The sequence below is a fragment of the Ictalurus punctatus genome, chromosome 4, assembly GCF_001660625.3.
Source record: "Ictalurus punctatus breed USDA103 chromosome 4, Coco_2.0, whole genome shotgun sequence".
Taxonomy (NCBI): Eukaryota; Metazoa; Chordata; class Actinopteri; order Siluriformes; family Ictaluridae; genus Ictalurus; species Ictalurus punctatus.
In genome coordinates this window covers 33290674-33303683 of record NC_071284.1, presented here as the reverse complement: position 1 = coordinate 33303683, position 13010 = coordinate 33290674, and the positions used below count along the sequence as shown (strand labels likewise).

Sequence of the window (13010 nt, the reverse complement as noted above, 5' to 3'; positions counted from 1 at the left end):
GCCGTGTAAACGTAGTCCTAGATTATTTTCCCTGAACAACATTTCCCCAAGTGTTTTATTTTATATACGCTTACATATGTCAACGTACATATGTCCCTCCTGTGAGTTTTGATTCAGTTCTGATGACTAGTGAGCAGGGAAGTTTCTTTTTCCACGCTGTGAATCTTCAGTTTTCCCTTCAGTTGGCACGTGAGAGCGTTTTCTTACTACATCTTAAAATGTACTCTCACCGGCCCTGAAACGTTAGCGTTCTTCGAAATGACGCATCCAGCAGCATTCCCGTGTCTTCACTGACGGGGAATTCTCACATCTCTTACACAGCTGATTAACTGGTTCACTTCAGTGAGTCATCGCTGGCAGTCCGCTCTGAACCACGAGCCATACACCAGTCTGTCCTTTACGTTCAGAAACTTCAATCACTGCAATACTAAAACGTTTGTTACTTTAAAAAAAAATGTGCACGGGGGGAAAAAAATTCGATCTATTTCCAGATGTTCCTTCTCAGATGTTCTCCGTCAGCCAGCTTTCAAGCTTCTCTTGCGAAGACGTTCTGAAGAAATGGTGACTGACCACAGCAGTGCGATAGAACGTATGTAGAAAACGTCGTCGAGAAACGTTCTTTAATTCGGCGTCCTAACATTCGGGGGTTGATCGGTCGCGTGGCAGAAGCTCGGCACATCAAGTCATGCGGATACAGGGCAAAAGCCTGAGTTTACTCTACGTCAGACATCAGATTGAAGGACAATGCGATCCCTAATATGTTGACCACGAGTTTGAGTATTTTAAAAACTGCTGACGACTTGGGATTTGCACCCACAGCAGTCTGTGGAGTTCATACGTTTCTTAGCGACACCAATAATAGACCACTTGGCGTTCCACTCGTGTCAACCGAGAGCTCAGGATCACAGAAACTGGACAGTTGTAGATGGAGAAAATGTCAGCTGGTCTCTTTCCAATCTTTAACCGTCCCATTTCATAGAAACCAGACCTCATCATGAAGACCAAGGAGCTGTAAACAAGTCCAAGGATGAGAAGTGTTTTTAGTCTTTTATTTTATCTAGCTCGTTGTTGCATCCCCTTTTTTCTGTCATTTCTCATCTTATTTTTATAAGCTATAAGCAAGAAATACTTACTGTTAGATTATTTTGTATTATCTCTGGCGTTGAGTGCGTGGTCTAGTGTAACGACAGTGGAATTGTCGGGGGTATTTTACAGTCGTTCCGCCGTGCAGCGATGCAGATGGTCGAGTCTGATTAATGATCGGATTATGACCGTGCAGAGTGAGTGTGATGTACTGTACCACGAAACATCCATCAAGTCACATTACAGCTCTGCAGCGGTGGGACAGGATCAGCCAAGTGTGCTTCAGCTGCATCACGTTTGACTGCTAGAGACTGATGGATTGGCCGTTCAGGCGAATATACATATTATATATATATATATATATATATATATATATATATATATATATATATATATATACACCAGCCTTCTTTGCTCGTATTTCCCAAGGGTGCCAATATTATTGGAGGGCACTGTATATATAAATAGAGATCGATAGAAATCTGGGAATTTTGCACGTTCTTTCCTATTCCAGTTGAGAATCTTATTACAGAAGAATATCCCAAAATGTTGCGATTTTTTTTAAATTTATGTTTTTAAAAAAAAAAAAAAAAAAAACATCAAAAGATAAACAAATGATTAAAAGAGAAAGAAAGGACATTCCAACAATTAAACAGCAAGGATTCTTTGAAAAAGTTCCAATTGATTGGCCTGCTTTCTCATTGGACGCATGAAACCACATGGTTCTAGTGCGAAGGTGTGTAAAGTGATATTAAAACTTTTAAAATAACTTTAAAAAAAAAATATATATATATTAAAATGAAGCCATTTCCTAATGTCCCAGTCTAGCATGTGATCCGAGAGAGCGAGAGAGAACTGGGAACTCGGTCTCACATCAAGACTTCGAACTAATAAAGTGATTTCAAAAATCATTATTAAACTGCGGTCTGTGATTTTGTGTCGTTTAGACGTTTCAACATGCTTAGCGTCTCCAGCGGTCAGTTCTCACAAGCGGCTTAGACACATACGGGAAATAACACATCTATCATTCGTAGTGGACCGTGCGAGCGATGACCTCACCAACCGTTTCTGCAGTACTAGGAATCCTGCAGGACTAATACGGGAACACAGAACCAGAACTTCGTGGCGCTGCCGAGTGTCAGGGAGAGAGAAGGCATTTGGTCACCACATGCACGCACGGTGAACTGCACTCTGAGGGAACATCCATCACGTCCTCCGAGCTGAGGGCGGGTTCTCCGAATAACCCAGTAAAGGCATCCAGAATGTGTCGACAGAGGCATGAAGTGGAACTTTGGGAAGAACGCACCCCATTTTCCAGGAGCTGTCTGTCGATGTGCCAGCAGTAAAACGCGTCCCATGGTTTGCTTTTGCAATCCTGGTTTGGCCGAACGTCTTTAAAAGTGAACGTCTCTAAACAATAAAAAAAAAAAACGAAAAAAGAAAGACGTCTGTGTCCATGACTCAAAATATCCACATTTAGGGTTCCATGCAGCTGAAAACTATGTACCATCGGTGTGCTACAGAACTGTTCTGTTTGTGTGCTTTGTTTGTGTTTCCGCTGTAACTGCGGGTCGTTATTTTTGTTTGTTTTTATTACTAGTAACACCACCACCATCACCACTTGGTTTTTTTTTTTGGCCATGTCATACTCGACCACTAAATGGTATTTTAAACACTGAGGCGGAGATCAGTGTTCGAGTGTTTGGCAAGGATATTGTTTTGGTTTCAGAAGAGGTGGTGTGTAAGCACTATGAAACGACAACAACAACAAAAAAAAACCCGTTAGCTTCTGTATGCATAATTATGTTCTTTATATAAATAGCGTGGTTAAGTATTAAAGCCACATCGTGTTATTCATGCGAGCATGAAAATGGGTGTAGTGCATCGATCTAGATATTCACGTTTGTTATGCTACATGTTTTGGGGAGTACAGAGGGTAGCCTTGCTGTCTAAGAGCTCCGGGGTTCCTGCCGCCTCGTTCTGAGCTCAGGTTTCTGTCCGTGTCGGGTTCCTCCATGGAGGCTGTCGGGTTCTTGAGCAAGACCCTTAAAACGCATCTGCTTTTGCTTTTAGGAAGAAAAAAAAAAGAAAAAAAAGTGTCAGCCAGATGACTGAAATGTTTACTCCGGGTTCTCGGGTTTCTGGTAGGTAGGCGGATTGGTTATGCTAATTCGCCCCGTAGGCATTCCCTTTCATGGTGTATTCCAGTGTTTACTCAGAAACAGGTACCAGATCCACCATGACCCTGACTGTGATAAAGTGCTTACTGAAGAGAAGCGAATGAATGTTGACTTGTAAGACATCTTGCCTATAGGTTACATTTTACGACTCTTCTAAAACCCCCTCGTCTAGGATTTCCTAGCCTTTTTAACCAAAGTGATATACTTGCCTCGATTGGTAGCCATTTTTATTCAAGCGACTTACAATTAAGAAAGGATGCAGTACAAGTCATTGAGGTTTAAGGGCCTTCATCATTATCTGGTCAGATTTCGATCTTCCAATCTTCTGATCTTCCAAAGACCTAAATTAACCTTAAAAAATTCAAGATTAACCAATCACTGCCCATGTCCAGGACCTCATTTAATCATGTCCTTGAGCCACGTCCTTGAGCTGTGGTGAAAGTTTAAAGTTGGACAGTTGTCAGCCATCTGGAAAGAACATGCCTGTCCACTCCACGTCTCAAATCGTAAGTAAGACGGTTCAGCTCGCACTGATTTCATAGACATCTGTACTTTCCCACAGACACGACGCTTTCATCCCTACAGTTTTCCATCGGTCAGCATGAGAGTCCTTTAAATGCTTCCACACGGACAAAGAGCATCTCGGGTTCCTTCATGGACATCTCGCAACCCCCCCGGCAGGTCTCGTTCTCGGCCGTGCCCGTGACTCCCACGTGGACTGTCAACAGTGCGCGCTATTGAGTTCGTTCGGCATTAGCTACACTAACGGTTCTGAGGAGTAGATTTCTGCCTGAGCTGTAACCACCCTGACACGCTGCCCGAACATTGACACGTTCTCTCTCCAAACTGCCATTAAAAACACCACGTCGAGAAGCAGGTGCAGCCGTTAGGAAAAGCTGCTTGATCTCTAGCCAAGCATGACGGCTTTCTTCTGAGGTCCTTATAGGCAGTGAACACCTTCTCGTTACAGTCGAATCACGTTGGTAATTATTTATTATACCTCAGCGCTGGCGGACGCTTGATTCTAACTAGTTTTCTATAAAAGCACGGTGCAGATGGTAGTTCCAGCTGTAAAGTCTGTTTTAATATGCTTGTTCTAATTAGTAATGGTTTCTATAGTGACAACTTACACGAGGACACTCGACATTTAGGGAAATGAGAGCATCTATTTGAGGGCATATATATAGTCTGAGAGCATCTAAGCGAGGTGTTTTGGGATCTGCTTTCAAGTCAGCTCTAGTTCATGGAGAAAGTGAGTCGACTCTGAATCGACTCGAGTGCAGGGAGTGAATCAAATCATGTGTTTTTGGTTGCAGTGTATTTTTTTTTTTTTTGTTGTGAGCTGCTAAACTGAGCCAAAGGACAGAGCTGTAGCACTGCAGAAACGCCGTGTGTTCTGGAGATTCAGATCGAGAAATAATCGAATCGTCTATTTAGCGTCAACTCAAGTTTATGTACGTTCGGCTCCGATTCAGACTCGGCGAACGGACCAATAGGCGTGAAAGCATCCTTAAGCGTCCTGTTCTTACAAGATACGCTAGTCGCTGCACCGTATTCGCTCTGATGACGAGGGAAAAGCTGAAGCAACAGCGCACCAGATGACTTCTAAGAAGTTGCAGTCAGCATACAGCTCTAATGATTTTTAGGAAATGATTAAGCTAGATAAAGGCCCTTCTGGCCGGCTCGTCGGGGACGTAAGTGGAGATTTGAATCCAGCTTTATTGAATCAGCGGGCCTCTGGAGCCAAGCTGGTGTCCAATTTAAACGCTCCCAGATGTTTACACGTGCAGTTACATGTGTTTCACTCCTGGAAAGCTCGAACGCTTTTACTGAGTCACCTTAAACCACGATTAACCGCTGACCTCGGTTTATTACGGTATCAGACATTTCTCTGTTTTGTTCTCCTTCCCTTTTGATCCATATCTGTTGTTAATGATATGGCGATGACGCTGCCAAGGCTGGTTCCAATTTTTCTAAAAGGAAATCAGAAATCCTCACAGACAAACGGTGATGGGATTTCCAGCTGCTTTGGATGGACGTCAAAAACCAAAGCGACTGAGTCAGAGCCGCATCGACTGAGTCACAAACGCACTCGTGCCGGACATATCAGACTAGTGACTGTACCGCATTACAGGCAACCGATACAAATCTGAAGCAGCTTGCCTTGATTAAACAAGAAAGCACTTCTGGTGCTAATTTGCTTGAAAATTCCTAGCAAACGATTATCACCAGCTATAGTGAAGAGTCCCAGGAGCACTAACGCTTACCCTGATCTATCTACCACCGTTTAATACTGTTTATTCAATTCAATTCCATTCAGTTTTATTTGTGTAGCACTTTTACCAATGGCCGTTGTCACAAAGCGGCTTTATAGAAACATATAAACGCAGGATGGAGATTTTAAGTGTGTGGATTTATCCCTATTGAGCGAGACGGTGGTGACGGTGGTGAGGAAAAACTCCCTGAGGTGATATAAGGAAGAAACCTTGAGAGGAACCGGATTCCGAAGGGAACCCGTCCTCATCCGAGTGTAAAACTGCATGTGGTAATCGCAGTCCCGAGGCCATCGCAGCAACCGTAGTCCCAGCGACCACAGCGAGAACGTCCGTGTGGAACTGAGGTCCAAAACCATTTCCGTGGTACTTCAAGCGGTACCGTCCTCAGCGATCTCCAGGCTGTAGCCTCCAGTCGATGAGAGCTCCATCCAGAGGTAGGAGGAGCATCAGGACGGGTCAGGCAGGTCCGGAGAGAAGAAGGGTCCGGTTCACTGGCATCTCCGTAAAATCATAACATTTTATGATATGTAAGTCATACTTTGTATCTGTTGACTTTATACGTTCTATCATACATTTTAGCCTTCTTTCTTCATTCTCTTGAAGCTTTACCGCTGACACTGGAGACTCCTTCCATAAATAGAGGTTAAATAAACCTCCCCTTAGAGAAATTTTCACCATATGAACAATTACACAAGGTTTTTTATTTGTTTACATGACGGGTCCTAGGTACAAGTCCCTAGCTGTTACTACAGAAAGATAACGAGTCAGAGCTGCTGTTAGAGAACGTTCATCAACACCTTCGGACCAGTTTGGGAAATCGTCAGCGCTGTGGTGGTGTAATCTGCCGTAATTTGAACACGAATCCCAACAGCGTTCGGAATAAACCATTTTTTCTAAACCCTAGCGTGAAGCAGAGTATGTGTGTGTGTGTGTGTGTAGGCTCTGGCACGGGAGGCTCTACAGTACCTGGTGTCACTGTTGGCATGTATGGAGCACAGCGTCCATCACACAGTGCTGCTGGAGATTCACAGCGTGACCGAGCGCTACAGCGCCATCATTGGCGGAGGTGCCAAAGACATCTACCGCATGAGCAACAGCTTCAGCGCCATCGCTCGACTGCTGGGACGCAGGTTACAGGCTGATCCTTTAACACCATGCAGGTACACACACATATTTACCTTACTATAGGTATAGTGAGGACCTTGCGCTGGGATAATTATTAAAGCAGATAAGTAATGCTGTATTACACCGAGATCTAAGATCAACAACTACAGTAAGCAGAAGTTACGATTTTGGATGTTGAACATAAAAATAAAACTTAGTAGTAGTAGGAGGAGGATGAGTATTGTTGTTGTTGTTGTTGTTTATTTGTGAGAACATGTCATACAAACCAATGATTTTGAAGACTCATGCAACACATGCACACACAACCCTAACTGTATAGAATATATTCTTTATTTTCCCATCTGTTCCCCAGACTCTCTCTCTCTCTCTCTCTCTCTCTCTCTCTCTCTCTCTCTCTTCCTCACGTTTTCTCAGTTTAAAGTCTGTTTGCTTTCACTCGCTGCTCAGAATGTAAAGGAAGTCATTACGCAATTGTAGAAACGAGCCGTGCGTGTCCTAACCACATTTCTGGTTTTGTTACAGTATCATAGCCTCTGCGTCCAATCTCTTCCTCTTCGCTTGGGTCCCGGTATAATGAAAGCAGCACGTCAGCGCCCGGCTCTCACGTTATTGTTGGCACATAAAAAAAATGATGGATTCCTTCAGACGTGAACTCTGGAATCAAATTCGCCCAAATAGACCAGGCTGAGAGCTTCTTGGATAAAATGCGTCTTTAAGAAAAAGAAGGCGACCTGATGGAGAAATGTGGGATTGTAATTTATTTATTTATTTATTTATTTTAAGATGATGATGATGATGATGGACAGAAGGATAAAGGGAGCGCAAATAAAATAGACGCATGTGATGGAGGAAAGACGGGAGTCGTTTTTATGGCATGCTCCATCATTCTGACTGCTGAAATCTCTCCCTTATGGCCTTGTCGGTTTTTCGGTTTGGTAATTGCGTTGACTGCTTAATGCTAAAAAATGCTTAATATAATCTCTCCTCTCCGTCAGAGGTTAGACTGCCCCGCTGAGGAATAAAACTCAGTGTGTCAAGCTGTTATAGGACATAATCACTGACAAGGTGGTGTGACGGAGTCACTCTTACCACCCTGAAGTTGATTATTTTCCTAGAGCAGCACACCTGAAGTGTTTTATTCCTCTTACACAGTGTCACATCACAGCAAACCAGTGACTACATTTCCCATCCTGCACTGCGGCCGCCATGGACCGCAATTCCCAGAACACTCATTCATTCTAATCATGCACACCTTGCATCCAATCTCTCACACGATAATTTTTTTTTTTTTAAAAGGAGGACACTTTTATCTGTTTATGGTTACATTTAATGTAAACGAGCGGCAAGTGGCTGAGTGTGTGGTTTTGTGTGCATATCAGAGAAAGCAAGGAGGTTGCAGATCCAAAGCGGTGCGAATCCGATTCCAGTAAGCGGGATGACGTGAAGATCCCGGCTTTTGAGGAGAAATTAGAGGAGGAGGCTGCGGCGGCGGCTCAAGAGGAAGCTGAGAGGGTCTCACCGGCACCCCAAAGGTGTCACAGCCTGGACCAGGTGGCACGAGACGAGCACCGAGACATCAGGTTCAATCGGTGAGTGAGTTTAAGGTCTTTCCACCCACCTGCTGTGTAACAGCAAGTCCTGAAGATGTTGAATGAATGTCTCCTTAAAGAAAACTTCAAAAGTTTCCATGGCGTGTCCTTCATCCAAGTCCCTGTGCAAGCTGTTACTATAGAAACGATAAAGTGTTAGAACCAGTGCATTAATAGAAACTTGTGATTTTGTAGCTGCACTACCGTCACAGCTGCTGTTATAGAGAATGAATCTCTATTAATAACACCTTCTGACCAATCAGAATCCAGAATTCAACAGTGCTGTGTGTATAATAAATAAATATCAACGATACGTAGCCTGTGGAGTTGATGAATTAAATCGTTTTGGAAGGAATGTGCAGCTGGGTTATAAGAAATAAAGCTGACGCTCATTCACACTATGCATTAGCTGTCACCGTGTGAGAATAAGTCTCGCCTTGCCCTTGATTATTATTGAAAGAATATCTTAATATATTACGCTGTGTACTTTCTCTGTACCAATGTGCAACCTGGAGTATGCTGCTGAAGGTTTTAGTGAGCTAGATCAAGCACGACGTGCCAAGGAACATAAGCACAGTTTGTTATTTTAGCATCCGTCTCTGTTACCCCCAATCTCTCTCCACTCTGTCAGGTCTAAGAGTCTGGCTCTGCACGCTGTACAGACGCGCTCCACGAATCCCGACTGCATCCAGGACAGAGAAGGGGAACTAAATACTGAGGACTACCCGATTGAGGCCACCCTCCGCCCTGAGATCGATCCAGCAGCTTCTTTTGCTCAGGAAGAGCACAGTGAGCACCAGGACTCGGCTTTTCACGGGGAAAGAGGCCGGCTATGGAAACACCTCCGGGACAACTTGGAGAAGATCCGAGTCTTCTGCGCCGATATGGTCACGCAGATCCCGATTCCTGAGCATTGCATCATCGAAGGTACGAGGGTAGATCAGAGATGATCATTCGGACCACTGGACCACCAATTGTTGCTTTACAAATCAAGCAGCCGTGCTTGGCCAAGCTGGTAAAATTTGAACACAAGCTGAAATGATATAGAATGTAAATGTTATGATTTAGTAACAGTGATAATTGATGACATAAGAAGACAATTTCCTTCCAGGGATCAGCAGAGGACTATCATATTTATTAGTACTTGTTATTGTACTGTCTCGAGTGCCTACTTTCCAGTAATGATCATTTAGCCTAAAAGAATTGAGTAGTGGGTGGGCTTTCGACTCGATCTCATCGCTCAGAGGTGGTACTGGAAGGGTCAAACTCGTGTTCAGTTGCTGTGCAGTTCTCTGGCAGCCTTCCTGTTCACCACATTGATGTAATTCGACACTCACCCACACAGCTACATTAAGGCAATTCATCAGTCTGCTTGAGTTTTTGCAGGCTCATAAGGCTGAAAGAATAAATGGGCTTTAGACTGTGGTGGAGAGTTTTAGGCTAAAAGAAGTGAATATTGAGTGGGCTTGTGGTTGAGTCGATTAAGCGGTGAGGGGGTTTTAAGATAACATACTATAACATAAGATTAGATAACAAGATAACAACAATTAAGATAAGGCTGAAAGCAGTGGGTTGAGTAAAGAGTGGACTATAAGGGGATTGAGTAATGAAGAGGCTTTAGGCTAAGTAAGTAATGAATGGGTGCTAGACTGAAAGTATTGAATAACAACAGTACTATAAGCTGAGAGGATTGAGTAGTGAGTGGGCTATAAACTGAGGATTGATTAATGAGTGAGTTATAAACTGTGAGGATTGAGTAATGAGTGTATTATAAAATGTGAGGTTTGAGTAATGGGTTCACTATAAACTGGGAGGATTGAGTAATGGGTTCACTATAAACTGAGAGGATTGAGTAATGGGTTCACTATAAACTGGGAGGGTTGAGTAATGGGTTCATTATAAGCTGGGAGGATTGAGTAATGGGTTCACTATAAACTGGGAGGGTTGAGTAATGGGTTCACTATAAGCTGGGAGGATTGAGTAATGGGTTCACTATAAACTGGGAGGGTTGAGTAATGGGTTCACTATAAGATGGGAGGATTGAGTAATGGGTTCACTATAAACTGGGAAGATTGAGTAATGGGTTCACTATAAACTGAGAGGATTAAGTAATGGGTTCACTATAAACTGGGAGGATTGAGTAATGGGTTCACTATAAGCTGGGAGGATTGAGTAATGGGTTCACTATAAACTGGGAGGGTTGAGTAATGGGTTCACTATAAACTGGGAGGGTTGAGTAATGGGTTCACTATAAACTGGGAGGGTTGAGTAATGGGTTCACTATAAACTGGGAGGGTTGAGTAATGGGTTCACTATAAGATGGGAGGATTGAGTAATGGGTTCACTATAAACTGGGAGGATTGAGTAATGGGTTCACTATAAACTGGGAGGATTGAGTAATGGGTTCACTATAAACTGGGAGGATTGAGTAATGGGTTCACTATAAACTGGGAGGGTTGAGTAATGGGTTCACTATAAGCTGGGAGGATTGAGTAATGGGTTCACTATAAACTGAGAGGATTGAGTAATGGGTTCACTATAAACTGAGAGGATTGAGTAATGGGTTCACTATAAACTGAGAGGATTGAGTAATGGGTTCACTATAAACTGAGAGGATTGAGTAATGGGTTCACTATAAGCTGATAGGATTGAGTAATGGGTTCACTATAAGATTGGAGGGTTGAGTAATGGGTTCACTATAAACTGAGAGGGTTGAGTAATGGGTTCACTATAAACTGAGAGGGTTGAGTAATGAGTTCACTATAAACTGGGAGGATTGAGTAATGGGTTCACTATAAACTGGGAGGATTGAGTAATGGGTTCACTATAAGCTGGGAGGATTGAGTAATGGGTTCACTATAAACTGGGAGGGTTGAGTAATGGGTTCACTATAAACTGAGAGGGTTGAGTAATGGGTTCACTATAAACTGAGAGGGTTGAGTAATGAGTTCACTATAAACTGGGAGGATTGAGTAATGGGTTCACTATAAACTGGGAGGATTGAGTAATGAGTTCACTATAAACTGAGAGGGTTGAGTAATGAGTTCACTATAAACTGGGAGGATTGAGTAATGAGTTCACTATAAACTGAGAGGGTTGAGTAATGGGTTCACTATAAACTGAGAGGGTTGAGTAATGGGTTCACTATAAGCTGATAGGATTGAGTAATGGGTTCACTATAAGATTGGAGGGTTGAGTAATGGGTTCACTATAAACTGGGAGGGTTGAGTAATGGGTTCACTATAAACTGAGAGGGTTGAGTAATGAGTTCACTATAAACTGGGAGGATTGAGTAATGAGTTCACTATAAACTGAGAGGGTTGAGTAATGGGTTCACTATAAACTGGGAGGGTTGAGTAATGGGTTCACTATAAGCTGGGAGGATTGAGTAATGAGTAAAACAACTGTAAAACAATAAACATTTCTAAACATTTATCCAGCGCTCAAGCCCACAAGGTACTGTGCATCTTGCTGAAGAGGTCCCAGTTGCATCGAGGTAAAGGATTTCCTGCCTACAGTTCACTGAAGCGGTTGATTAGGTGTCACAGTTGTGCTGAGTCTCGCACAGTCAGTACCGCTCACAGAGAGCCGAGTCATGCACATTTTTCCCCTCCATCACCACTCCAACAATTCATGCCTCCTGCTCTACAAGTGACCGCTGGTTCTCCTTCACAAGCACCAACAGGAGTTCCGAAATTCAGCGTTTAAGAAGTTGTTCAAATGGCACCGTTTATAAAATGTAGACTGTCGTTTTCATCGCATCTCTCTGTAGATTTCTGTAGAAAAACAGTTCAGCTCTGGGGTAGGTCTGCCGTTCTCTGGCCGTTCCGCTGCAGATTTCCTGTTCTGCACGCTCATAACTCCACCATCTCCCCCACAGAGCTACAGTAAGGTAATTCATCAGTCTGTGCATATGTGTGTATGTTTGTGTGAGACAGCAGGAGCTCGAGGGTTGAGTCATATTCGCCAGAACATGTGGAAACTGATGATAATATTACACTCAGATGTGTTGGGTTGAACAGTACCTGCAGGATTACCCGAGAGGGCTGAGCAGTGAGTGGTTTCGGGTCAGAACATTCCAGTATGTCGACCGGCTAAGATAAATAACTTGCACCTAGGTGTAAATACAGTCGCATGAAAATGACTCGCTGCTGCTGAGGATGGCCCTGCATGATTAGCTTAAAGATCACCATGGGTTTACAGTGGATGGTACCATGCAGATGCTGTAAAGATGGCTGCGAATGGTCTTCCTTGGATAGCTTAAAGGCAGCAGCTGCTAAGAACAGTTTTCACTCGGGTCTCAATCACTGAACAGTTGATAACTCGAGTTTGATACGATAGAATTAAAGTTCAACCTTGAACGACACTTTCGCCTCACACCTCCAGGGTCGGGGGTTCGATTCCCGCCGTGGCCCTGTGTGCGCGGAGTTTGCATGTTCTCCCCGTGCTGCGGGTGTTTCCTCCGGGTACTCCGGTTTCCTCCCCCAGTCCAAAGACATGCATGGTAGGCTGATTGGTGTCTCTAGTGTATGAATGGGTGTGTGAGTGTGTATGTGATTATGCCCTGCGATGGATTGGCACCGTGTCCAGGGTGTACCCCGCCTTGTGCTCCATGCTCCCTGGGATAGGCTCCAGGGCCCCCGTGACCCTCAAGGAAGGATAAGCGATGGATATGTGGATGGATAGATATCCAGTGATGATGGGTTCCCTTTTGAGAGAGTCTGGTTCCTCTCAGGGTTTCTTCTTCCTCATGTTGT

The 13010-nt window shown here is 43.7% G+C and overlaps 1 protein-coding gene across 2 annotated transcripts in view; it reads left to right on the top strand.

Moving 5' to 3' along the window:
- veph1 (ventricular zone expressed PH domain-containing 1) overlaps window positions 1–13010 on the top strand; it is a 91851-nt gene that overhangs the window by 37428 nt on the left and 41413 nt on the right. For both annotated transcript variants that reach the window (XM_017465734.3, XM_017465731.3), the window contains exons 7-9: window positions 6479–6699; window positions 8044–8253; window positions 8885–9180. In XM_017465734.3, the coding sequence (XP_017321223.1) occupies window positions 6479–6699; window positions 8044–8253; window positions 8885–9180 (727 nt within the window). The remainder of the gene's footprint in view (window positions 1–6478; window positions 6700–8043; window positions 8254–8884; window positions 9181–13010) is intronic.